The sequence below is a fragment of the Carica papaya genome, chromosome 2 (genome assembly GCF_054855325.1).
Source record: "Carica papaya isolate Zhongbai chromosome 2, ASM5485532v1, whole genome shotgun sequence".
NCBI classification, from domain to species: domain Eukaryota; kingdom Viridiplantae; phylum Streptophyta; class Magnoliopsida; order Brassicales; family Caricaceae; genus Carica; species Carica papaya.
The window spans coordinates 6387371-6409144 of NC_142310.1; the positions used below are offsets into that span (position 1 = coordinate 6387371).

Here is a 21774-nt window from a genome sequence, read left to right on the forward strand (position 1 = left end):
TCCATGCAAACGAACAAGAGGGGTCCTTCCAAATATTAGATTAGCAATCCTCTACCTCAAAGAAGATTTCATACCTTGATGATAATCAAAATATCAAAGTACTAGACTTTGTTAAAAAAACAGGGCATGAAACTCTACCCCTTGAATCACCGCATGAATATCCACAAATTCAACAATTTTTCAGAAATTACGAGGACAAAATATATTTAGCCTTTCATTTATTTGTTATATCAGTTTATCATATACGATACAGTTTCATAATTTACAGAACAATTAACAAATAAAACACCATTTAACACTCAAAGAGTTACAGTGAAAAGCCATCGATCTAAAATGCAGCTCTTTAGGTGATTAGGAGGATTGTATCATTCTTGTACATATGCTTACCTGTTCATTTGGCTTTGCATATTAAACCAATCTCTCACTTTCTACTTGCTGTTTGCTGAATCACCAGATCTCAGCTCCCTTTCTAGTTCATCAAATTCCCAGTCTCCAATTTCATCTGCCGGATAGTCTGGGCCAACCTTCCCGAACTCTGATTCCAACTTTGCTAGTTCTGCTTCAGCATCTAGAATTTGTTCTGCCCCGGCTCCAGGACCCTCATGATGCTCTCTTGTAACAGGTTTTTCAGTTGTCTCGGGGTTTAAGTGATTGGTGGGGCTTCCTGTTGACTTTTCATTTGCGGGAGTGTCAGCTTTAGGTGTTAGAGTCTCCATTTCTAAATTTGGTCTTTCAATAGACTCAAACTCCTGTCTCAATTTTTCAATATCATCAAAGAGCTCTTTAACACGAGGATCATCCTTCCTAGATCAGAGAAAAAGAAAGAAAGGATATTGAATTAGCCCTTTTCAAGCAGCCAGATTCGATGACTGAAAGAAGAAAATGATAATGTGCGGGAAAATAGATGAATGTGCAGAATACAGAACAACTTACCACGAATTTGTGCCATCTTGCACATAAAATTGCTCCTTCATGTTATCCACAACACTGAAGGTTGTTATAATCTGAAATAATCAAACCAAATACACAAGTGGAACAAAGTCAATGTTAGTGATAAAAATTATATTTGGCAGGAAAAACACCAGGCATAATAAACAATGCATGAATTAGTTGAATCTTCTTAAAATTGAGGGGGGAGGGTGGATGATGGGGAGATACCGACAGGCGCAGCAGCATATACAGGATGCATAAAAATAAAAAAATCGTTGGCAACCACACTATAAAGTCTATTCAAAAGTGAATTGTACCTTGGTTTCATAATCTAGATATTCCTCCTCAAGATTTTTTCTTGGGTTTAGTACTTCAGTCTCCTTAATGTCTGCATTTGATCCTACCTCTGACCTGTCTCAACAGGTGTAAAAAAAATTTAAAATATGCATCCAATAGGTCAAAGCCATTTCAATGAAACACAATGTTACCCAGCACTCAAATTCTTCAGGTTCTCCACAAACTTCCCAATGCGGCTGATTGAAGGCCCCAATGCTTTCTGCACAAAACAATAATATTACCTAACACGTAAAATGAAGGTTCCAATTATATATGAAAACATGGTATTTTTTGTGATCTATACCTTGTAAGCAGAGAGAAGACTAATAGCCAAGTTCAAAAAATACTCTTCATGTTTCTCCAAATCATCACTTCAAATGCAACCATGAAGAAACAATTTGGTCAATTATGAGTAATAATTCCAGGTTAATTTTGAGAGAAGTTGGAGTGCATACTTGACTTGCTTATCCTTAGTTTCTCTATAGGAGCATTGAAGAAGCCAAGTATCTTCCAGGAAGTTGATCCATGTACTCAGAACATCTGCTTCTACCCTACATGATTTTACGGATTTTGAAAGCTCGTCTTCCTATTAAAAATTGAAAGGAAAATCAGATGTTTGATAAAAGGGGCCTGAAAATATACGCTACAAAATAGTTTCTATACTTAACAGCTCATTAACCCTCATGAAATCAGCAAGAAAATTCATGATTTAATGGGTTTTGGAAGCTAGTCTTCCTATTAAAAATTGAAAGTAAAATCAAAATTTTGATCAAAGGGGCCAGAAAATATAGAGTATGAATAGTTTCTAAACATAACAGCTCATTAACCCTCATGAAATCAGCCAAGAAAATTCAAACCTTTGTTTTCAAGTGTGCAATGATCTGATTGTTAGCTTCATCAAATTGATCTCTCTCCTCCCTGGCATTTCGAAGCCGTGCATGAGCAGCAGCCAAGGATATATTAACCTGAACCGTGTAGGTCACTGCTTAAATTGTTTGCCATCAATACAGAGAATTAAATCATCACAAGTTCTCTATTTAATAAGAGTAATAAAAAATCATCACAAGTATAGGAAAAAAACTGAGCTTGTAAGAAGACATAGCCCAGTTCTTCATCAAAAGAAATTGTCAGTCTAAAATGCTATTCGGACAAGATCCTATCATATGTGGCACACTCAGTTTTTCTAAATTAAACTCGCAGGTAGAAGGTTTTGATAGAAGAATGTAATGCCATGGCCATCAATTGGGCCAAATCTTGACATATTGCATCCCAGGCTACTATAATGGGCACTCAAAGTTGACTTCATCCTAAATCAAGTTACCATGACTTTACTTTTGTTCCCATTAAATTCATTAAATACATCTTGGTACGTGTTTTCATCAAATCTAAAAAAAAGACAGATAAAATGACTGATAGAACATAAACAATATAATTGGTAACACAACTCAATTATTTCCCATGCTATTAAACCTGAAACTCAAGAGTTCAAATCCAGAGGAACCCATTTCTTTTAAAAATTAAATTTTAGCCAAACCTGAAACTCAAAGAGTTCAAATCCATATGAACTCATTCATTTTAAAAATTCAATTTTAGCACAATGTATACTTAGTTTGTACTCTGTCTGCACTTCTAGCCAGTAAGCTTGTGTGTAAAAGAGTCTATGAGTTATAAACAATGAAGCTTAATCATTTCTATAAGCTGCAAACTTCTGGGGTAATTGGTAACCAAACTCAATTATTTTAAAACCTTAGATGAAGCAGCTAAACCTTTTTCAATTCAGCTAAGCAATGAAGAATCCAAAAAGAACAAAAGAAAAAACAAATAGAAGATAAAGCAGCTAAACCTTTTTCAATTCAGCTTCAAGATCAAGTCTGTGTTTTTCCAATTGTTCAATCTCAGCTGCTAACTCCTGGAAATGAAGCAAAAAAGTCAAATTTGTCTTGGAAGCACACAAGCAACAACCAGCAATGTTACATGAGAGTAGATGCATGGTGTCTCTTAATTTTTTTAATCTCATCTAAAAAGGGCCTTTTTTTACCATTATTTCATTGAAACCTCAGAATACTGCATGCATTTTAACATACGTACAACATGGTAACATTAAGACATTGCTATAGACAAGATGATGTGATAGTATTAAGGATGAATCATGAGTGGGGTTTCTTGACAGGCAAATTATAGAAAAAGTAATACTACGAAAAACTGTTAGAATAATTTGCTAAAAATGGCAAGACTTCCTATCAAATACACAAATGCCCGACCATTACTGTAAGATGATATGCATTAGAGTAGAGAAAATAACTTTTTCCAAAAAAGCATCCAGATAACCATTCAGCAATGCTGTTTAGAACCAATTGATGTCTTCAATGGTGCACCTACCATACTTCAGTAATATCCGGGATTTGACATTAAAATTGCAACATTTCAATAGTTTTTCTTTGTCTTCTTAAAGTTAGCATTGCCACTAAGCAGACAAACCAGTCCAAGCGAAAAAATACCTTCTCCTTTTCACCAGCTTCACTTGCTTTTGACACACGAACTTTTAGTGCCTCCTCTTTTTGCAATCTGCCAATGATAGTTGAACTAAACAAAAACGTCTAAATTGAAAACCTAGAGCTATTCTAAAGGTAATAACAAAGTAGAGAACATGCTAATAATTCTTTTTAAGGAAAAGCAAAAAAAAATATATAGATAGTGAAAAGGTAAGTACAAAGGGAGAAAGTAAGAAGGCCTCTTAAAAGAGGGTAAGACTCCAATATCTATATCTTTGAATATCATTGAGATGTCTACCGTCAAAACCTTTTAGCTTATGACGACTGCATCTACCAATAATACTCATCCTTTGAAATTGAATTTTTCGCAGAAATTCAGAAAATGATTGATAAGGAGGTTCGGATTCCTTAATATGTTGTCTCAGATTTTCTGTGGTTAGGGTTTTGAAGAGACTAGTTTCAAATGGACAATTAAAACAGCCTGTGTACTCCAGCATGAGATCCTATCTCCTAGTAATACTTTGTCAAATTCAAGCAGATAAATTGTTCTCAAACCTACGACCACACCTGTGCTCCGAAATGCGCTTCTCAGCTTTCATACTGGAGTTAGCAAGAGATTCTGATAAGACCTTCAATTTATCAATCTGCACACAACAACCTAAAGAAGTCAACAAGTTTCTACTCCTAATCACAAATTAATAAGTTGAATAGCATAGGCTGACATCAAAGATTTTACACACTTAGGCCAACATCTAAGTGAAATTAACTGCAAGATGCCAATGGATATTATTAAGTCATTGCATAAATTAAGATGTCCAATGACATTTTCGCCAAAAAAATCAAGCAACAACCAAGAATGAGAGAGGTGCTTACCTTTTGAGCATGAACCTCTGGCGATTCTCCATTGCTCAGAAGTTTTTTTTTCAGTAAAAGACCTTCCAATCTTGAACATACTCGAATTTGTGCAAGTGCTTCTTTAAGAGTCTAGAATTTAAAAGAGGAGAGAAGAGAAAAAGTTGTCAGAATATAGTTTCCGACTCCTAACAGAAAGAACCAGTTCAAAATTTAAATTCTACATATGGCCCTCAAAATACAAACATGGCCAGCAGCAAATAGCCTTTACAAACATTCTGGATTCCCACAGTTAAAAACCTCAGCAGAGCCACAATGGCAATTAACGAGAACAAGAGAGACGTCTATCGTGAGGAAGAAGGTCTCCAAAGATGAAGTACAAAGAAAAGAAAGATACTTTAACAATAAGTAATCCGAACTATCCAATTCAATCTGCAGAGGAACAAAACACTCAACTCTTGGTTGTTCCAGTTTCTCATGATGGAACAACTGAGAATTCTTTGAGTGGTGGAGAACATCTTAGCACCCTAAGGGAATCTCTAGTCCGAGAGAGTACAAATAATTCAAAGAAGTAGATTATGCCGATGTTGACATGGAGGATGGAGCATTGGATGTTGACATGGACCATGCAGATGATGATATTCCAAAAGCATAGATTGATGGGGATATCTATTAACGGTAAAACAGATTTGGAGACAGAAGACCTTGATAGCAAAGATGGCTGGGCAAGATATGTCCTGCACTGTTCCGGTGGTTAGACTTAAAAGTCTGTTGGCAACTCAATTCAAGGAGAATTCTTTCAAAGAAGAATCAAGTCCAGGAGAACCCGATTCCATTAGAGTCGGATGCAACTTTAGTATTCCAAGTTCAACTATACGGAAGATGTCAAGAAAGTTCTCATTGGAGGTCTTGAATGGCCTTTGCACATCACCTGCATGTCCCATGATGGAAGTCCAACACCCAACCAGAATCTGTCTATTATTTCCTTGGAGGTTTTTTGGGCTCATATTTCTTTACTTCGAATTGAGCATTGTAACGAGGATATACTCCTTGCAACTGCAAAGACGATCAGAAAGCCGATTCAAGTTCATGTAACAACATTTGAGGGTTTATATGGCAAGTTTGCAGGGTTCTATGTCGAAGTTAACTTAACAGAACCCTCCACTTTCAAAAATCAACGTGACGAAACTCTTTTAAAAGTTGAATATGAAGGGCTCTGAACTATTTGTTTCATATGTGGATGAATTGACCATAAGGAGGAACTATGTCCAGAAATTCCTATCTCGCATGGAAACCATAATGGTCCAACCACAATGAACAACCACCAGACCAGCCCATGGAGCCAGAAAAACCAAACAATTCCAACAAACCCCAATCATCAGGAGAAGGAAACTAATGACTCCCTAAAATATGGTGATTTGATGCTAGTAAGTAAATGTACATTTTGGTCAAACAGACAGAAAAAAGAAGGGAAAAGCAAATTGGAGCCTAAGTCAAATTGCTCCAAGAATTTGTTCAATATACTCAGTAATCTGCAGGAATCAAATTCCCATGACGCTACCTAAAGATCAGCAGCAGCTCCAAGAATTTGTTCCCAATGGTAATTTAGAAGACAGCTTGTATAAATATTAAGATTCAACCAAGGGGTAAAAGGAATTACTACAAAAGAAACCAGAGTCAAAAAGGAATTTGATACTTTTTTTAGAAGCAATAACAACACATGCACAAGCCATGCCATGAATTTTTCTCTTCAACATTGATTAATATTCTCAATATAAAGGAAAAAGGAAAACACTAAATCAATAAAGGCACTACAAAAACGTGTCATAATGTCACCTCTATAGTTGCTATACTCGTTTCTTCAGATGCTTTGTCTTGATCCTCATTTGGAGGTTTGTGGAAAGCAGTCATTCCATCCAATTTTTTCTTTAGATCAGAAGCTTCAGCATCTATTCTGCATCCGTTAAGCACATATGGAAAGAAGTAAGAAACAGTAGATTAACTGCATGATCTTAGTTTGCCAGGATCAAATACATATCTATGATCCATTTTTACATGTCCAAAACTTTTCCACAGCATAACAATAGCCAGTGTAGGAAAGCCCAAACGAGGATGGAAATTTAAGAAATTTTAACATGATCAAGATTCCAAGATCAAGGTCTCTTGAGGAGAATGTCATGTGGTCTTCTATTTTCTAGTATGCAAATCACGAATACTTCGAGTGAAGGACTCAATTGGCTAAGAAAGACAGGCATCATGAGGAAGAGATATCAAACCAACAGGTGCTTTGTAGTGAATATTCATAAATAATGGTCGAAAGGCTTTTCTCGGTGTATCATGGCCCAAAGTTTTTGGAAGCAAACCCAGAAATAAGATCACAACTATTCTGTTTTGACCCAAAAATGCATCTAGGAAAACCCTTCAAGCTAAGACCCAAAAAGTCTTTCTCATTAAATAGTTCAACCACTTGCCTATTATTCAACTTTCTTCAGGAAGACTTGTGACTCACGCTGAGTGATCAGGATAAATCAGAAACTCCATAAGAAGGAGGTTATTTCAATGGCAAAGGGATAGCACTCATTTAAAATTCTTTATCATAGGTAGAATACTCCTGTTCAGCATGCAACATTCTCACTGAAGGAAAAATAGTCTCTTTTGACTCAACACGCCTAAAACAACTCTTAAGATATCCCCAGCAACTTCAAATAATGTATCAAAAGCAAGATGCCTAAAAGGAGGAGCTTTAGATATACTGTGACTGGTCTCTTGAATGACTTAACAGCTGAAGTGGACCATTTAAGTTCTCCTAATCCCAAATCAGTAATAGGAGCCACAATAGAACTAAATCTCCTAAGAAAAGAATAAGCGAACCATGGAACTATATATCACTGCAATAGTCCTAGGTTCATGCAATTCCCCAAACCCTATCTTTTTAGGTTAGCTACAATGAACACTGCCAAGAGTTTTTAAAAATCTGCCTTACATTTTCTAAAATATAACTCTTTTAACTAAATTTCAATAAGGAATAGAACTATACCAGAACAATATGTTCTTTTCTTTTAATTTCTTAATGATCTGTCTCTTTTGTACAAATTTAAAACTGTTAACTTTTTTTTTATATCAATTGAATAAATATAGATGATTTTTTAAGATTGCAATTTCAGCACGGCATCTAACAATTTGAAATAAAAGAATTTATGCAATTTGCATAGCTTTTTGTAATTCTTAGAGGCTTGTCATAAATTTATGTTACAATTTATGAAAATGCTCATCCTTAGAAGTTCCACAAGGGCAATTAACAGCCTCTTAGGGAGACCAAGCTTTACGCCTATCTTAAAATGAGACCAGAAGAAACTTTCCAGTGAAATGATGTAAGAAGCGGGTCAGTTCTGAAAGTGCTAGGACTAGAAAATCTAAGATGTACAAGGAAGTTAAAAATGGAATGTCCCAAGAGGTGGGTCATTGCCCTCATGAGAAAACTAGGAGAATTGGAAAAGTCCAAATAACAAGACTAACCACTCAAATAAGCCATCTTGGGCCCTAGAGGAAATTCCCCATTTCTCCCCTAGTCTAACCTTCATCTAACGGTATTCACTATGAATACCTATATCAGGATACCAAATAAAGCCTGATAGCACACTGATCATGCCCTCAAGTTTAGGTTTGAAAACATATCCTTGATGATGATCTTATTGATGGCTCTAGTATCAGACATACACCCAAGATTTATCTTGCTTAAGGTTCCAAAGATTAGGTAGAAGATAAAGGTTACAATGAACAAGCTCCTAAGATAAACACCCATCCTTCCCTAATCAACTCATCTCTTTCCTTGGGCTAAACCAATTATCTGAGAGATTAGGCAACCTAACTCTAGAGAATTAAATAAATATGATGTCATTTAAAATATCAGTGACTGGGAGGTCAATCACTGGATTTCTTTATTGGCCCGAGTAGAACTTACCTCTATGTAGCCGGATTGCAACAATACCAAAGTAGCAAAAGGCTTGCAGAGATAACTCCAACTATATAGTTATTACTTAAAAGTGCAGTCATGAAAGCATACGAACACACACGGAACTAAGTATCAGATTGACCAAATTGAACAAATGATAGGTCAAGATCATGTTGTTCATTGGGAATTGAAGAGGGGAGAATGAGCAGACATCGAACGATTAATTTCTATTTCTTGTTATTGTGGAATTTGTCATCAAGATGGATAGCCCTTATGCAGTCAACGAAATCATACTAATGCTAGGACTTGTCGCAAGCTAATTCAGAAATGAAAGAAGTCTACCGAAAGCCCTTGGTACTTGTCTGATCAATCACACTGATAGCTTCAATAGTTTACTGAAATTCTTTTGACTTTTTTTTTTAACGGTATAGTAGGCCTCCTTTGCCACTCCACTAGTGGCTCAGCTTGATCTCGCTCCCTTCGCCCGCCTATCATACGGAAGCATATAACAGTAGCTAGCACGTAAGGAAATGCATATTAAGCACACGATAAACTTATATGAAAAAGACATATAAGGGTCTTAGAGTTTGATACACCCAGCGTCTTCAACATGCAATCATCCAAAAAAATTTGAATCCGATGAATATGCAAGAAAATTTTTCCTTAAGAAAAGCAGAAAACAAACAGTAATTCGTACGTGAGATAAAACTCAATCAAAAATAAAAAATTTGTCCAAAAGGGGATAAAGAAATTTGAAAAGTATATATATTCAAATAGTATATGAAAAATAGGAGAAATCCCATCATCCTCCATGGAGACAACAGGCTGATCCAGGTAAACCCTAAAAAAAAAGGAACATCTTAAAAGTAAGAAAATATCGTCTGTGCAACTTTTAATAACCATATGAGTTCAGCAATCTATTCCAGACTGTAATTGCACTTAGTGCAAATTTAAGTAATTCCTTAAATGTAGGAAAATATATTGTGTGCATTTTTAATCACCTTAAGAGCTCAGCATTCATTTTCAAGCCTGTGATTGCACTTTGTGCAAACTGAAGTAATTCCTCCCGCTTCACCTACAATCACCATTTCAAACAAGGTAAGAGGACAGGTTTCAGGTCAAAATTGCAATCTTCATTCTGTGCAGACAGAAATCATCATTGTTCATATCTTTACCAGTACTTCGTCTTGGTACCCAGAAAATGCTGCTGCCAGATCCTGTATACTGCTGACTATTGCGTTATGGACTTCCTTTCCTCCAGTGAGACATAGCCTACTCATATTAGATTTAAAAATATATATATTAATCATATCATTTTTGGACTGACCAAGCTACCAAATAACTATAATCTATATTCTTTGCCTCCATAGACATTCTTCCAGAAGTAGTAGATAACATAACCAAAGCCAATTATGGATCATCATGCTAAGATCAATTAATTACAAATTTTAGGCATGAAAATAAAAATTTAGAAAAAAAAGAAAAAAAAAAATTGAGCCAGGAACTGGATGTTTTCCCTCTAGATGCCTATCCGCAAGAATACTCACCCAAAAATCTCTAGAAGCAGAGCTATTTCTTCATCCTTTGGTGCTTCAATAATCTGAGTCATAGAAATGAGTTAACTTCCGGCTAACCTCCATGATCAGAAATCTTAAAAATTTAAATTCTCCAAGCTATTAAACAAAAGACACGACATATGCTACTGAGTAAGGCTTCCAAATTATGAACTGAATTATCAAAAGTCTTAAATGTAAAATAAGGTCCCAGAAAACAAATATTCGTTGTAGCCATCACAAAAGTTGCTTATTACATATAAGTCTCTAGGATACTGACCAAAAATCTGGGCACCTTTCCTTGGAGCTAGGCCTGTTTCTACTTTTTACTCTTTCATTTGCTTCTCTATAAACAAATATCACCATAATCAATCTCTTAAAAAAATTATCAGTACCACCAAGAAAAATCAGTTGCATAGTGGTTAGTTCCTTTTCCTTAACATCTTTTTCAGATTCTCTGGTAAAAAAGTTAAATCCGTGGAATTTACACCTAAAGCTTCAGTTGTTATAAGCATTTTCCTCAGCACAATACCATCAAGAGAAGTCACTTAGCTGGTGGTTATTTTCTATTCTTTTGTTATTTTTATGATTCAATTTTACGCGCACAATCAAGATTCTGAAGCTGTAAACTGAATAATCAGAATTACAGTGCAAAATGTCGAAACAAGTCTGTAAAATGAGTGCACACACTTAAGCATACCATAGATAGTATTATGCCCTCCAGAGCCTGGCTTTGCAGAAAAACATCACGAAAATTAAGTGGCTCCCCCCCAACATCATAGTCATAATACAAGACCTGGAGATCATCATACCATATCAGAGACAAGCAAATTAAATATAAGAATGCACACAAATTTAGTAGCCCAGTTTCTCTATTTTAAGTTTTCAAATAAGTAGTTACTTATCTAACCAAAGTTTGCATTAAGCCTTCAAGATATTAATACAACTAAACAAATGATAGTGAAAAGCACATAAACCAACATTATCAGGGCACTACCGAATGCCACACATGCAAAATGGAGTTTTGAAGTAGCAAAAAAGAAAAATGCAATAGGGGCCCCTATATCCTTGCCATCAAGAAGAGTCTAACGTTCCAGGTTTGAAACTAATGATCTCTAGTTCTAGTAAGGAGTCTTGAACATAAATAATTCTGTAAGAACTCCATTTCTGTTGATATTGCAGTATCTGGAGAAAAATGAGCGGCATGGGGCTTGAACTAATTCAACTACCACATAATTTAGTTTTATATTTAATCATTGTCACTGATAAGACTTATTTCTCTATCTACTTCTAATAAATTTCTCTTTCGTCAAAGAGAATTGCCAATAACTATTAATGATCATAATTGTAGAACCTATAAGCCAGTTTCTCAAATGATCACCCCATTCAAGAATGTTGGAAAACCTATAAGGTAATTTCTCAGGCATGTCTGGCATGGATCCAACAGATGAACAGAAAGATCAGTTATTCACAGAAAAGTAAAAGAAGAATAATAATAATAAATGAAACGATGACATGTACTTCTTTGGTAGAAAACTTGCATAACATGTTCTAAAAGAGTTTTAATATTTCCCTACAATGCAAACCGCCCATTTATGGCCTGACCTAAAGATTTCATTCAATCATTAAAACAGGCAGGAAAAAACTTTTCCTATTTGCATGTTCAGTATAAATTAACAGAATAAACCAAGAAAAAAATGAAAAAGTAACTGCTTTTATTTTTGGAAATATGAGAACTCGTAGTATAAGCCAATAGCCAAATCAACGAGAGTTTTTAAGGCTTGCCATTGAATAAACAAAGAAACAAATAAAAGGGTAACTGCTTTTGTTATTGGAAACATAATAACTCTTAGTATAAGCCAATAGCCAAATCAATGAGAGTTTTTAACGCTTCCCATTGAATAAACAAAGAAATAAATAAAAAGGTAACTGATTTTGTTATTGGAAACATAATAACTCTTAGTATAAGCCAATAGCAAAAAAAAAAAAAAATGAGTCCTTAATGTTTGTCATAGACAACGGCAACTAGCTCACCAAGGGTGCCTTCTTTGCTTCATCAGAAGCAAGATGTTGCTCGAGACTCTTCACTTTATCCTCTGAGGAACATCCAGATAATCTATCAATTTCCTTGAGCACAAGCAACCATCTCGTCAGTAGCATTGCTCTTTCAGGACCTCTACAAGATACCGCTACTTCCTCTAATCTTTTAATTGTTTGCTTGGAGCTCTTGAAATTACGGACGCCCTAACAATATCCAATTAGGAAAAGCAATTAACAACAAAAGTAGAATGTTCCCTATAGTTGCCAGCAGTAAACTAATACATATATGACACAATGTACATGCCACTCAGATCTTTTTAAGCCAAGCTATCACAGTAAGTAATTACTGAACAGAGTTTTAGGGAAAAGATTAAAAACCTTAAAAAGAAGCCAAGCATTCTCCCTATTTTCTAATAAAATATAAATGTAACTTTGATTCGTATTAAGCAACTGATAGCCAAATCATCATCCATTAAATTCATTACCAGCTATTTCAAATAAAGGTAAGTGTCAATAAATTTAAATTATGCAACTAATAGAGGAATCATCATCCACTAAATTCAGTACCCGTTTATCCCAAAATTTTGCACAAGACTGACAAACAATGGCCATAGCTTATGCAATTCGGAAACACACTTAATTTGCATTTTTAATCACACATTTTCCTCTACAATTTACAGAACCAGCAGGCATAAAATAAAATGTACAGAATTAAAATCAAATTAAAAAAAAAACAGAGGCACACACAATTTATCCTAAAATACGAAAACTCAAATCCTACTTCAAAATTAGAGAAAGACAGACGTCTACTAAATTTGAGAAGTATTTAAAAACAATTGAAAGAAGTTAAGTATAAATTTACAATGCGATCTTGCAGGATTTTGGCCCCCTCGGCAACGGCATGGCCGGCTTGTTGAACGACGGAGTCGGCATAAATCTTGACAGTGCGCGTGATGTTGTTCTTGTTTCCCACCTCCACCGCTTTGTTCATAGCATTCCTCAGCCACGACATGGTTATGCCCCTTTCTTTCCCTATAATGGAAGAAAATAAGTCGCCGTGAGGCTGCCAAATCTTCTGTGGTTATCGTCGTTGTTTGTTGTGCTATTTTTATGTACGGAGAGAGAAATGAATATGATGTACAATTTTGTTGTCGTTAATGGTGGTTGGGCTATTTGAAGGGGGTTTAGGAGGTTGAAGAAGAGAGAGGAGCGAAGAGAGAACGGAGGAAAATTTTTGGAGTAGCAGAGGAGTCAACGCCTGGATAACTGGATACTGGTCAAGGGAAGAGTACGGCGTCGTTTCGGTTGAGCTTATTCGGTATCTTTCGGCTTTTAATGGTGTCACGAACAGCATACAGCCGGTCCATTTTTGGCTTTTATTGGTTGAACAACTACATAATTATCATATATCAAAACTTCAAAAATAAAATTGAAAATTGCAACATGGTATTTTATTTTATTTTTAACTTTTTAAAATAATTTTTAAAATTCAGTATTTTCTATAAACATTAAATTTAATTTAATAAAATATAATAATTATTTATTTAATTATTAGGTAGAATTTAATAACGAAAAATTTATTCAAATTAATTTTATTTTCAAAATTAACATTTGATTAATTTTAAAAAAATAATAAAATATAAAATATAAATTTAAATATTTAAAGTAAAACTAATGTAATGTAAAAAATAAGAGAGAGAGAGAGAGAGAGAGAGATACATGAATAAAAAACAGAGAAAAAGGAAAATAGAAAGAGAAGCAAAAACCTAAAAACTCCAAAACCTGTTAGCCCCGAAGTGCTGAAGCCTTAGCCAGCCTTGTTCTTTTGGGCCCAACCCATCAATAATCAATTGAGCCCAAAAGGTTCAGCCCATCTTCATAGAAAACGCCATAAACGGCGTCGTTTTACACACGACGATGTAAAATGAATAATGGGCGGTTGAGCCTTGAGCCTTACTGTTAAATTCTAACAAATTAAATGTCGGCATCCAAAAAGAGATAATAAGATTAAATTAAAAAATAATAATAAGGGGTGAGAAAGGGAACAAATTTCAGGAATTATCGAAAAGGTGCACTAGAATTGGTAAGTTGTGGAGCTGTGAAGTGTCATTTGTAAAAAAAAAAAAAAAAAAAAGAGATATATTATGAAAACGAGAAGAATTTTTTATTTTTATTTTGTGTGTGTGTGGATGTACTTAAATTTCTCACATCTATGGTTTGTGAACACTTTGATTAGTATTTTTAATTTTTAATGAATAACAATATATCATACATGCAACATATACAAATTAAATCAATAATTAACTTACATCAAGGTGTAGGTAAGGTGGTTCGCATTTTTTATTTGTATTATTCTTAAATTTAAAATCTTAAAATTAAAATTTAGTTCATTTTATAGTGTTTAATCTCACTTTTAATGAAATTATTGACGATTTTGAATTTTTTTTTTTAAGTTTTAAATTTATTGGGAAGTATAATTGTAATTATTTTTCTTTTTGGTATAAACTCTAATATTCATCTTAAACCTATATAACAAATTCACATAATATTTAAATATTTAATATTTTATTATTTAAAAACTTTCAAAATTAAACTGCATTTAGCTTCAGTTTGTTCTATATTCGCATATTGATTGTATCATAAAGTTTAGTGTGGGATGCTTATTTAGCAATCGAGTTAGCTTGATAGTTCTTATATTTAGGAATCAGCTTGATAGTTCTTATATTTAGGAATCCATCTTATATTACATATTTTAAAAAGATATTTCAAGTTTTTTATATTTTTTCTTATATTTTCACTTATTAAATTTATGATTTTTTTAAATACATAAATTGACTTTAACTTCTAACTTAAAATTACTGAATATCTACATTTTTTTTTAGTCACGTCTCTTTTATTGTCTTGATACACATGAAAATAGTTTTCAATTTCGTGATCAACAATTTGTGATATTATGTGTTTTTTTTTTTTTTTCTAAACTATTTTTTTTCCTTTTTTATCTTAAAGACATGAGACATATGTTTTTTCTTCCCTCACAGCTGCATCATATAAAAGTTAGGAATTTAATAATATTTATGAATTGAATATCTTGTTATGCATTCTTGTTTTTTAGGAGGATGCATTTGACAAATTTGAAAGAGGCTTGCACTTTGCTCAACATTAGGATGATAATCTTTTTTCTCCTGGGTAATTCATTTCTGCTTAGTCTCTTTCGTTAATTTTTCATGACATGTGTCTTGTTTGTTTTATGTTCTTTTCAGATGAAAGCAATGAATGTTTATTTTCTTGTTATGTGGTTATTGAGTCATTATTCTTGTAGGAGTTTGCTTTCTGTACGAAATAGAAAATTTATCTTTTAAAATATAAGTTGATTGAAAGAATGTTTACAAATGAATTATTAGATAAGAGTTTATACAATAAAAAATCAACTCATTGGAAGAATATTACCTCATGTAGAGGATTTACCTTTAATAAAAATTATATTTCATACAGTTTATACTAAATAACCAGGCATAAAATGTAACGACCCCGGAAATGTGAAAATGAAATGAGTATTTAAACACATAAAATGCGGAAGCGAGATCAAAATTTCAGTTAACATCCATTACACGAAAACCAAAAACGTACTTAAAATATAAAAGATTAAACTAACTAAAAGAGAAACTCGAAAATAAAACTATGAGTATGACTACAGAATCTCTAAGCATCCCCTTCGTCGTCCTCCTGCGGAACGGGTTCGGGAACCATGTCTTCCTGATCTGAAATGGTTAAATAAGGAGTGAGCTACATTAGTCCAGTAAGAACATCACGATATCTCACCGTCACGGAGGTAAAGGTGGGTAGAAAAACACAAAAGACCAATGGAGCATGATTTACAACAAATCTTTTTATTTATGATAAAACCTTTACCATCCACTTACCTCGGTGGAATTCATGAAACAATATAAGAAAAACAATGACATTATCACAATCATGGAATAATATAAGTTGTAAAACATAGCACTTATCACGCTTTTTGTAATTCAATCATTATACCACATATCCTTTTCTCATTTTTCAGCCTATTAGTATCCATGGGGGTCCATAGGGGTCCCGCTACCCGTTAACCTTTAACATTCATAATCAGTTTCCAGGGCCGTCCCCATACCCCGTCCGGTATGGGCGCCAAAACCATAAACCTCAATACCCCGTCCGGTATGAGGGTGAAACGGGCCGTCCCCACACCCCGTCCGGTATGGGCGCCAAAACCATAAACCTCAATACCCCGTCCGGTATGAGGGTGAAACGGGCCGTCCCCATACCCCGTCCGGTATGGGCGCCAAAACACATAAGATCTCCATGCCCCGTCCGGCATGTGAGACCACAATCCCGGTAGGGTTCCCTACGGACCCGGTCCGTCCACCATCTCCCAGGATATCTAGTCAGACTGACCCCATCATACAATTATCAGTCTACACAATCTTTCATTTTCCTCTTCCTCAGTAAGCATTATCAATTCACATTTTAAACAAGCAAATCGTAATTCATGCCAAACAGACAACATACGGTATCAGTTTTTTTCAGTCATTCAACCCATAACCAATAAAAACGTAATATATGCACACGAAACTATAAAATAAACACATCAAACCTCATACTGGATTTAAAGTTGTAAAACAGGCCAAATAACAGTAAATCATCAATCACACTAGACTCGGGCTCCATTAGCAACCTTAAGCAATTTTACACATTCGTTAATTCAAGAAATACCGTTTTATCATTTTGAACTTTAATACCGTGATAGGAAATAGGGTGAGGGGTCCTTACTCGTTTTCGGGGTCCGAACACGGCTTTGCAGTGCGCTTGCAGGCTATCCCTAATTTTCCCTGAATTTTCCTCGGGGAACTGAAACGCACTACTGGTACCTGCACGTGTTTCAAAAAAATCCCAAATTAGGCCCAGGGCCCCTTTCGGCCCAAATCGCAACTCCGGCACGGCGGCTTCGCCGTGCTCCGGCGACGGTGCCGCCGCTGGCGGCGGCGAGTCGCCTTGGGTTGGCTGTTTTCGGCCGTTTCTGGCCGAATTCGACCACACTCGCATCGGTCCCTGTGAGAAAATAACCCTAGGGCCAAAAAATCACGAAAAAAACGGAGCTTACCGGCGGCGGCGCTCTCGGGTGCGGCGGCTCTCCGGCGAGGTTCGTGTTTTAGTGATTCGGCTCCGGTCAACCTGTAGAGAAAAGAATGGTGATCACGGTGACATAAAAATTGCATCAAACGGAGGCCGGGAAAGGCCTCATCGGAGGCAAAAACCGAGAGGGGGCGCGGCGGCGCCGCTGGCCTTCGGCCGCGTATTCCGGCCGTTTGGCCGGGATTTTGGCTCCGATTTGGCCACAAGAGGAATCAGCGTGGAAAAACGAGTCGGGGGTATGAAATTTACCTCGATCGGCGGTCGAAAATTTCCCCGGCGTGGCGGCGGGTGGCGGAGGCCGGCTTCTGGTTTGTCTTCTCCGGCGAACGGCAGGCGGCTAGGGTTTGTGGTCTGGTGTGGGGGTTCTATTTATAACCCCTTGCCTTTTGATCTCAGCCGTTCATTTTGTTTTAATCTGGGCCGTTCGTTTTTGATTGAATCTGGGCCGTCCGTGCGATTGCATCTGGGCCGTCCGATCGCACCCACGCGGATCGCCAACGTGGCCTCTTTTTGGAGCGACGTGGTCTTGCCACCTGGCAGGCCCCGGTTGGCCGGGACTGCTGACCGGGCCTGCTGACGTGGCTGCCGACGTGGCCCTTTTTTTTTTTTTCCTCCTCCTTCTCGGTCCGGGCGCTACAACTCTCCCCCCCATAAAGAAATTTGGTCCCCAAATTTGCCTCATTACTCTTGATCAAACAGATGGGGATACTGAGCCCTAAATTCTGATTCCAGTTCCCAAGTCGCCTCCCTGGGCGTGTGGTTCTGCCACATGACTTTTACAAATGATATTTCCCGGTTGCGGAGTATTCTGCTTTCTCGGTCCGTGATACTGACCGGTACTTCTTCATAAGACAAGTCTTCTCGGAGTGGAAGCGGTTCGTGAGCCAAGACATGAGAAGAGTCCGGATTGTACTTACGTAGCATAGATACATGAAACACATTATGAACCCGGGAGAGCTCAGGAGGCAGTGCAAATCGGTAGGCAGTGGTACCAATTTTGTCTAAGATTTCAAAGGGTCCAATATATCTGGAGTTTAATTTTCCCCTCCTGCCGAACCTGCTAATTCCCTTGAAGGGGGTGACTTTAAGAAACACCCGGTCGCCTTTCTCAAAGGCCAAGTCTCTTCTTCGGTTATCGGCATAACTCTTCTGCCTACTCTGAGCTGTTTGGATGTTCTTCTTGATCTTAACTATCTTGGAGGTGGTCTCTTCTACCAAATCCGAGCCAAACAATCTTCTATCGCCCACTTCTTCCCAACAGATCGGCGACCTACACGGACGCCCGTATAGCGCCTCGTATGGGGCCATGCCGATGCTTGCTTGGTAACTGTTGTTGTAGGCAAACTCTATCAGGGGTAGGTGGTCGTCCCAATGGCCCCCGGAGTCAAGGACACAAGCTCGGAGCATATCCTCCAGCGTACGAATTGTCCTCTCTGATTGTCCATCGGTTTGGGGGTGGAAGGCAGTACTAAGAGACAGCTTTGTTCCCATAGCTTGCTGGAAACTGTTCCAAAACCGAGAAGTGAATCTGGGATCCCTGTCGAATACCACTGTTACTGGAACTCCATGTAGTCTGACTACCTCCCGGATATACATTCTTGCCAACTTGTCCAAGGGATCAGTCATTCTGATGGCCAGGAAGTGGGAAGACTTAGTGAGTCGGTCAACAATTACCCATATAGCATCATGTCCCGATCGTGCCTTGGGTAGTCCCGATACGAAGTCCATGGTGATATGTTCCCACTTCCACTCTGGAATCGGTAAAGGCTGAAGTAACCCGCCCGGGCGTTGATGTTCTGCTTTGACCTGCTGACATACCAAGCATTTAGATACAAAGTCGGCTATATCTCTCTTCATCCCATTCCACCAGAACCGAGGTCGCATAGTTTGGTACATTTTCGTACTTCCTGGATGCATGGCGAACCTTGAACTATGGGATTCTGTCATGATGTCTCTTCTTAACTCACTGTCGTCTGGGACACACACTCTGTCCCTGAAACGAATCAATCCGTCGGCAGAGATATGAAATTCTGAGTTCACTCCCTGTTCTGCATCCTTCTTGCGGGTTACTAGGGCGGGGTCGATTGACTGGGCTTCCTTTATTCTTTGGATTAACTCGGGTTGGACTGCTAGATGGCTCAAACATGTGGCCCTCTTCAGATCTCGCAGTCGAACCTGCTGCGTGGCCCCAATGGACCTGCATTCTGAAACCATCAGATGGGCCAGGGTGCCTGCACTTTTCCTGCTGAGGGCATCGGCTACTACGTTGCCCTTACCTGGATGGTATAGGATGTCACAATCATAGTCCTTGAGGAGTTCCATCCACCTTCTCTGACGTATGTTGAGATCCTTCTGAGTGAAGATGTGCTTCAAACTCTTATGATCGGTGTAGATCTGAAAGGTCTCTCCATACAAATAATGGCGCCAGATTTTCAGGGCGTGTATGATTGCGGCAAGCTCCAAGTCATGGGTAGGATAGTTCTTCTCATGATTCTTTAGCTGTCTAGACCCATATGCTATAACCTTTCCATGCTGCATCAGGACACAACCCAGACCCAGATAGGAGGCATCGCTATAAACTGTATACCCTCCTGATCCACTCGGTAGAGCCAGCACGGGTGCAGTAGTCAGTCGCTTCTTCAATTCTGAAAAACTCCTCTCGCAGTTCTCATTCCATTCAAACCTTACATTCTTCTTTGTGAGTCGGGTTAGAGGAGCTGCTAGACTAGAGAACCCTTCAACAAATCGGCGGTAATAACCTGCCATCCCTAGGAAACTGCGAATTTCCTTAACTGTTGTCAGCCTTTCCCAACCAAGTACCGCTTCAACCTTTTCGGGGTTCACCGAAACCCCTTCCTTCGATATAACATGTCCTAGGAAGGCGGTTTGCTTGAGCCAAAATCCACACTTGTTCAACTTTGCATACAACTTCTTTTCCCTGAGTACCTGTAGGACTTGGGCAAGATAACGAGCATGTTCTTCTCTACTTTTTAAGTAGACTAAGATATCATCGATGAACACGATGACAAATTGATCCAAGAACTCTCTGAAGATTCTGTTCATTAGATCCATAAAGATGGTCGGGGCGTTGGTTAGCCCAAACGGCATAACCAGGAACTCGTAGTGTCCGTACCTGGTTCGGAATGCCGTCTTGGGGATATCCTCCGCTCTTACCTTTACCTGATGGTAACCTGATCGTAGATCTATTTTAGAAAAGATCTGTGCACCCTGCAACTGATCGAAAAGGTCATCAATCCGAGGAAGAGGATATTTGTTCTTGATTGTTACCTTATTTATCCTTCTGTAATCAATGCACAGTCTCAACGTTCCATCTCCCTTCTTTGCAAAAGTAACCCCGACACCCCATGGGGAAACACTGTGCCTAATGAAGCCACTGTCTTGTAGCTCAGTGATCTGTTTTCTTAGTTCTTCCATCTCGATGCGACTCATTCGGTAAGGAGCTACTGAGATGGGCTGGGTACCTGGCTGTAAGTCTATGGTGAACTCGACCTCCCTGTCCCTTGGTAGACCGGGCAGTTCATCCGAAAATACGTCTGGAAAGTCTCAGACTACTGGAATCTCTTGGATACAAACTTCTTTCTTGGGTTTACCTAGTTAGAGAAAATACAAGATCAAGGCACTGGAAATCAAGAAAACTTGTCATGTGGGAAATCAGTACTGAATAATTTTATTAACTTGTAAAAGGCTCCTCGTTGGGAGGATTAAATACAATCTTTTTGTTAAAGCAGTCTATGGTGGCGTGATACGCCGCTAGCCAATCCATTCCTAGGATTACATCAAAATCCCCCGTGTCTAAACCTATCAGGTCTACCCTCAATTCCCTATCTGCTATCTCCACGGCACATGCCCTGTAGACAACCTCTTCTAGCAATGTCTCCCCCGCAGCGGTAGATACAAGCAATAATGAATCAAGTCTATCAGGTGATACACAAATTTTGGAAGCAAGAACATGTGAAATAAAAGAATGTGATGCACCAGTATCAAACAAAACATGAGCAATATGGCCAGAGATAGTATACATATCATGTACCACGTCCGGGTCTGCGTCGGCATCCTTCTGGGTAAGGTTGTAAACTCTGCCCTGGATTGGAGGCCTTCTCTGATTCTGGTTCCTGGGGCATTCCCTTGCATAATGCTGGGCACTGCCGCATATGCGACAGGTGTCGTTGAGGCGGTAGCAGGGTCGGTCCCCGTGATCCCTGCCGCAGTACTGGCAGATCTTCCCACGTGCTGCCCCCGTAGCCTGAGGGGGGGCCTGGACGGCAGGTCTGGGCCTCTTACTGGGTTGGACAGGCATGATAGGTGCTGGCCTGCGGAGCGGGGCTGAGAGTCGGGAACTTCCCGCTAGCTGAGGGCGGGTGTCAAAGCTTCTTTCTATGATCTGCGCCTTAGCCAAGACTGCCGAATACGTCTCGAGCTCCATCACGAG

At 38.0% G+C, this 21774-nt stretch overlaps 1 protein-coding gene and 1 long non-coding RNA gene across 2 annotated transcripts; both read right to left on the reverse strand.

Moving 5' to 3' along the window:
- Positions 1 to 187: 187 nt before the first annotated feature.
- LOC110824027 (structural maintenance of chromosomes protein) lies at positions 188 to 13481 on the reverse strand. The gene is made up of 18 exons (XM_088212969.1): positions 13018 to 13481; positions 12150 to 12359; positions 10816 to 10911; positions 10110 to 10162; positions 9738 to 9834; positions 9564 to 9637; positions 6447 to 6564; positions 4632 to 4742; positions 4326 to 4402; positions 3765 to 3831; positions 3110 to 3175; positions 2124 to 2231; positions 1722 to 1852; positions 1571 to 1637; positions 1419 to 1486; positions 1248 to 1341; positions 934 to 1004; positions 188 to 804 (listed from the first exon to the last, which is right to left on the reverse strand). Exons 1-18 carry the CDS (start codon positions 13165 to 13167, stop codon positions 429 to 431), a joined length of 2034 nt encoding a protein of 677 aa, XP_088069095.1. The 5' UTR covers positions 13168 to 13481; the 3' UTR covers positions 188 to 428.
- Positions 13482 to 15772: 2291 nt separating this feature from the next.
- Positions 15773 to 17359, reverse strand: LOC148268707 (uncharacterized). Its single transcript, XR_015816711.1, has 3 exons — positions 17293 to 17359; positions 16962 to 17059; positions 15773 to 15913 (listed from the first exon to the last, which is right to left on the reverse strand). It is a non-coding gene; the product is annotated as an uncharacterized LOC148268707 (long non-coding RNA).
- Positions 17360 to 21774: the final 4415 nt, after the last annotated feature.

Bases quoted from the DNA above. Each gene is read 5' to 3' on its own strand.
- LOC110824027 (XM_088212969.1), bottom strand. From the start codon at position 13,167: ATGTCGTGGCTGAGGAATGCTATGAACAAAGCGGTGGAGGTGGGAAAC. The intron at 9,835-10,109 runs GTGAGTATTCTT...TAATATGAGTAG, and splicing joins CTGCTTCTAGAGATTTTTGG to GCTATGTCTCACTGGAGGAA. The intron at 2,232-3,109 runs GTTTAGCTGCTT...TACACGGTTCAG, and splicing joins TTGAAGCTGAATTGAAAAAG to GTTAATATATCCTTGGCTGC.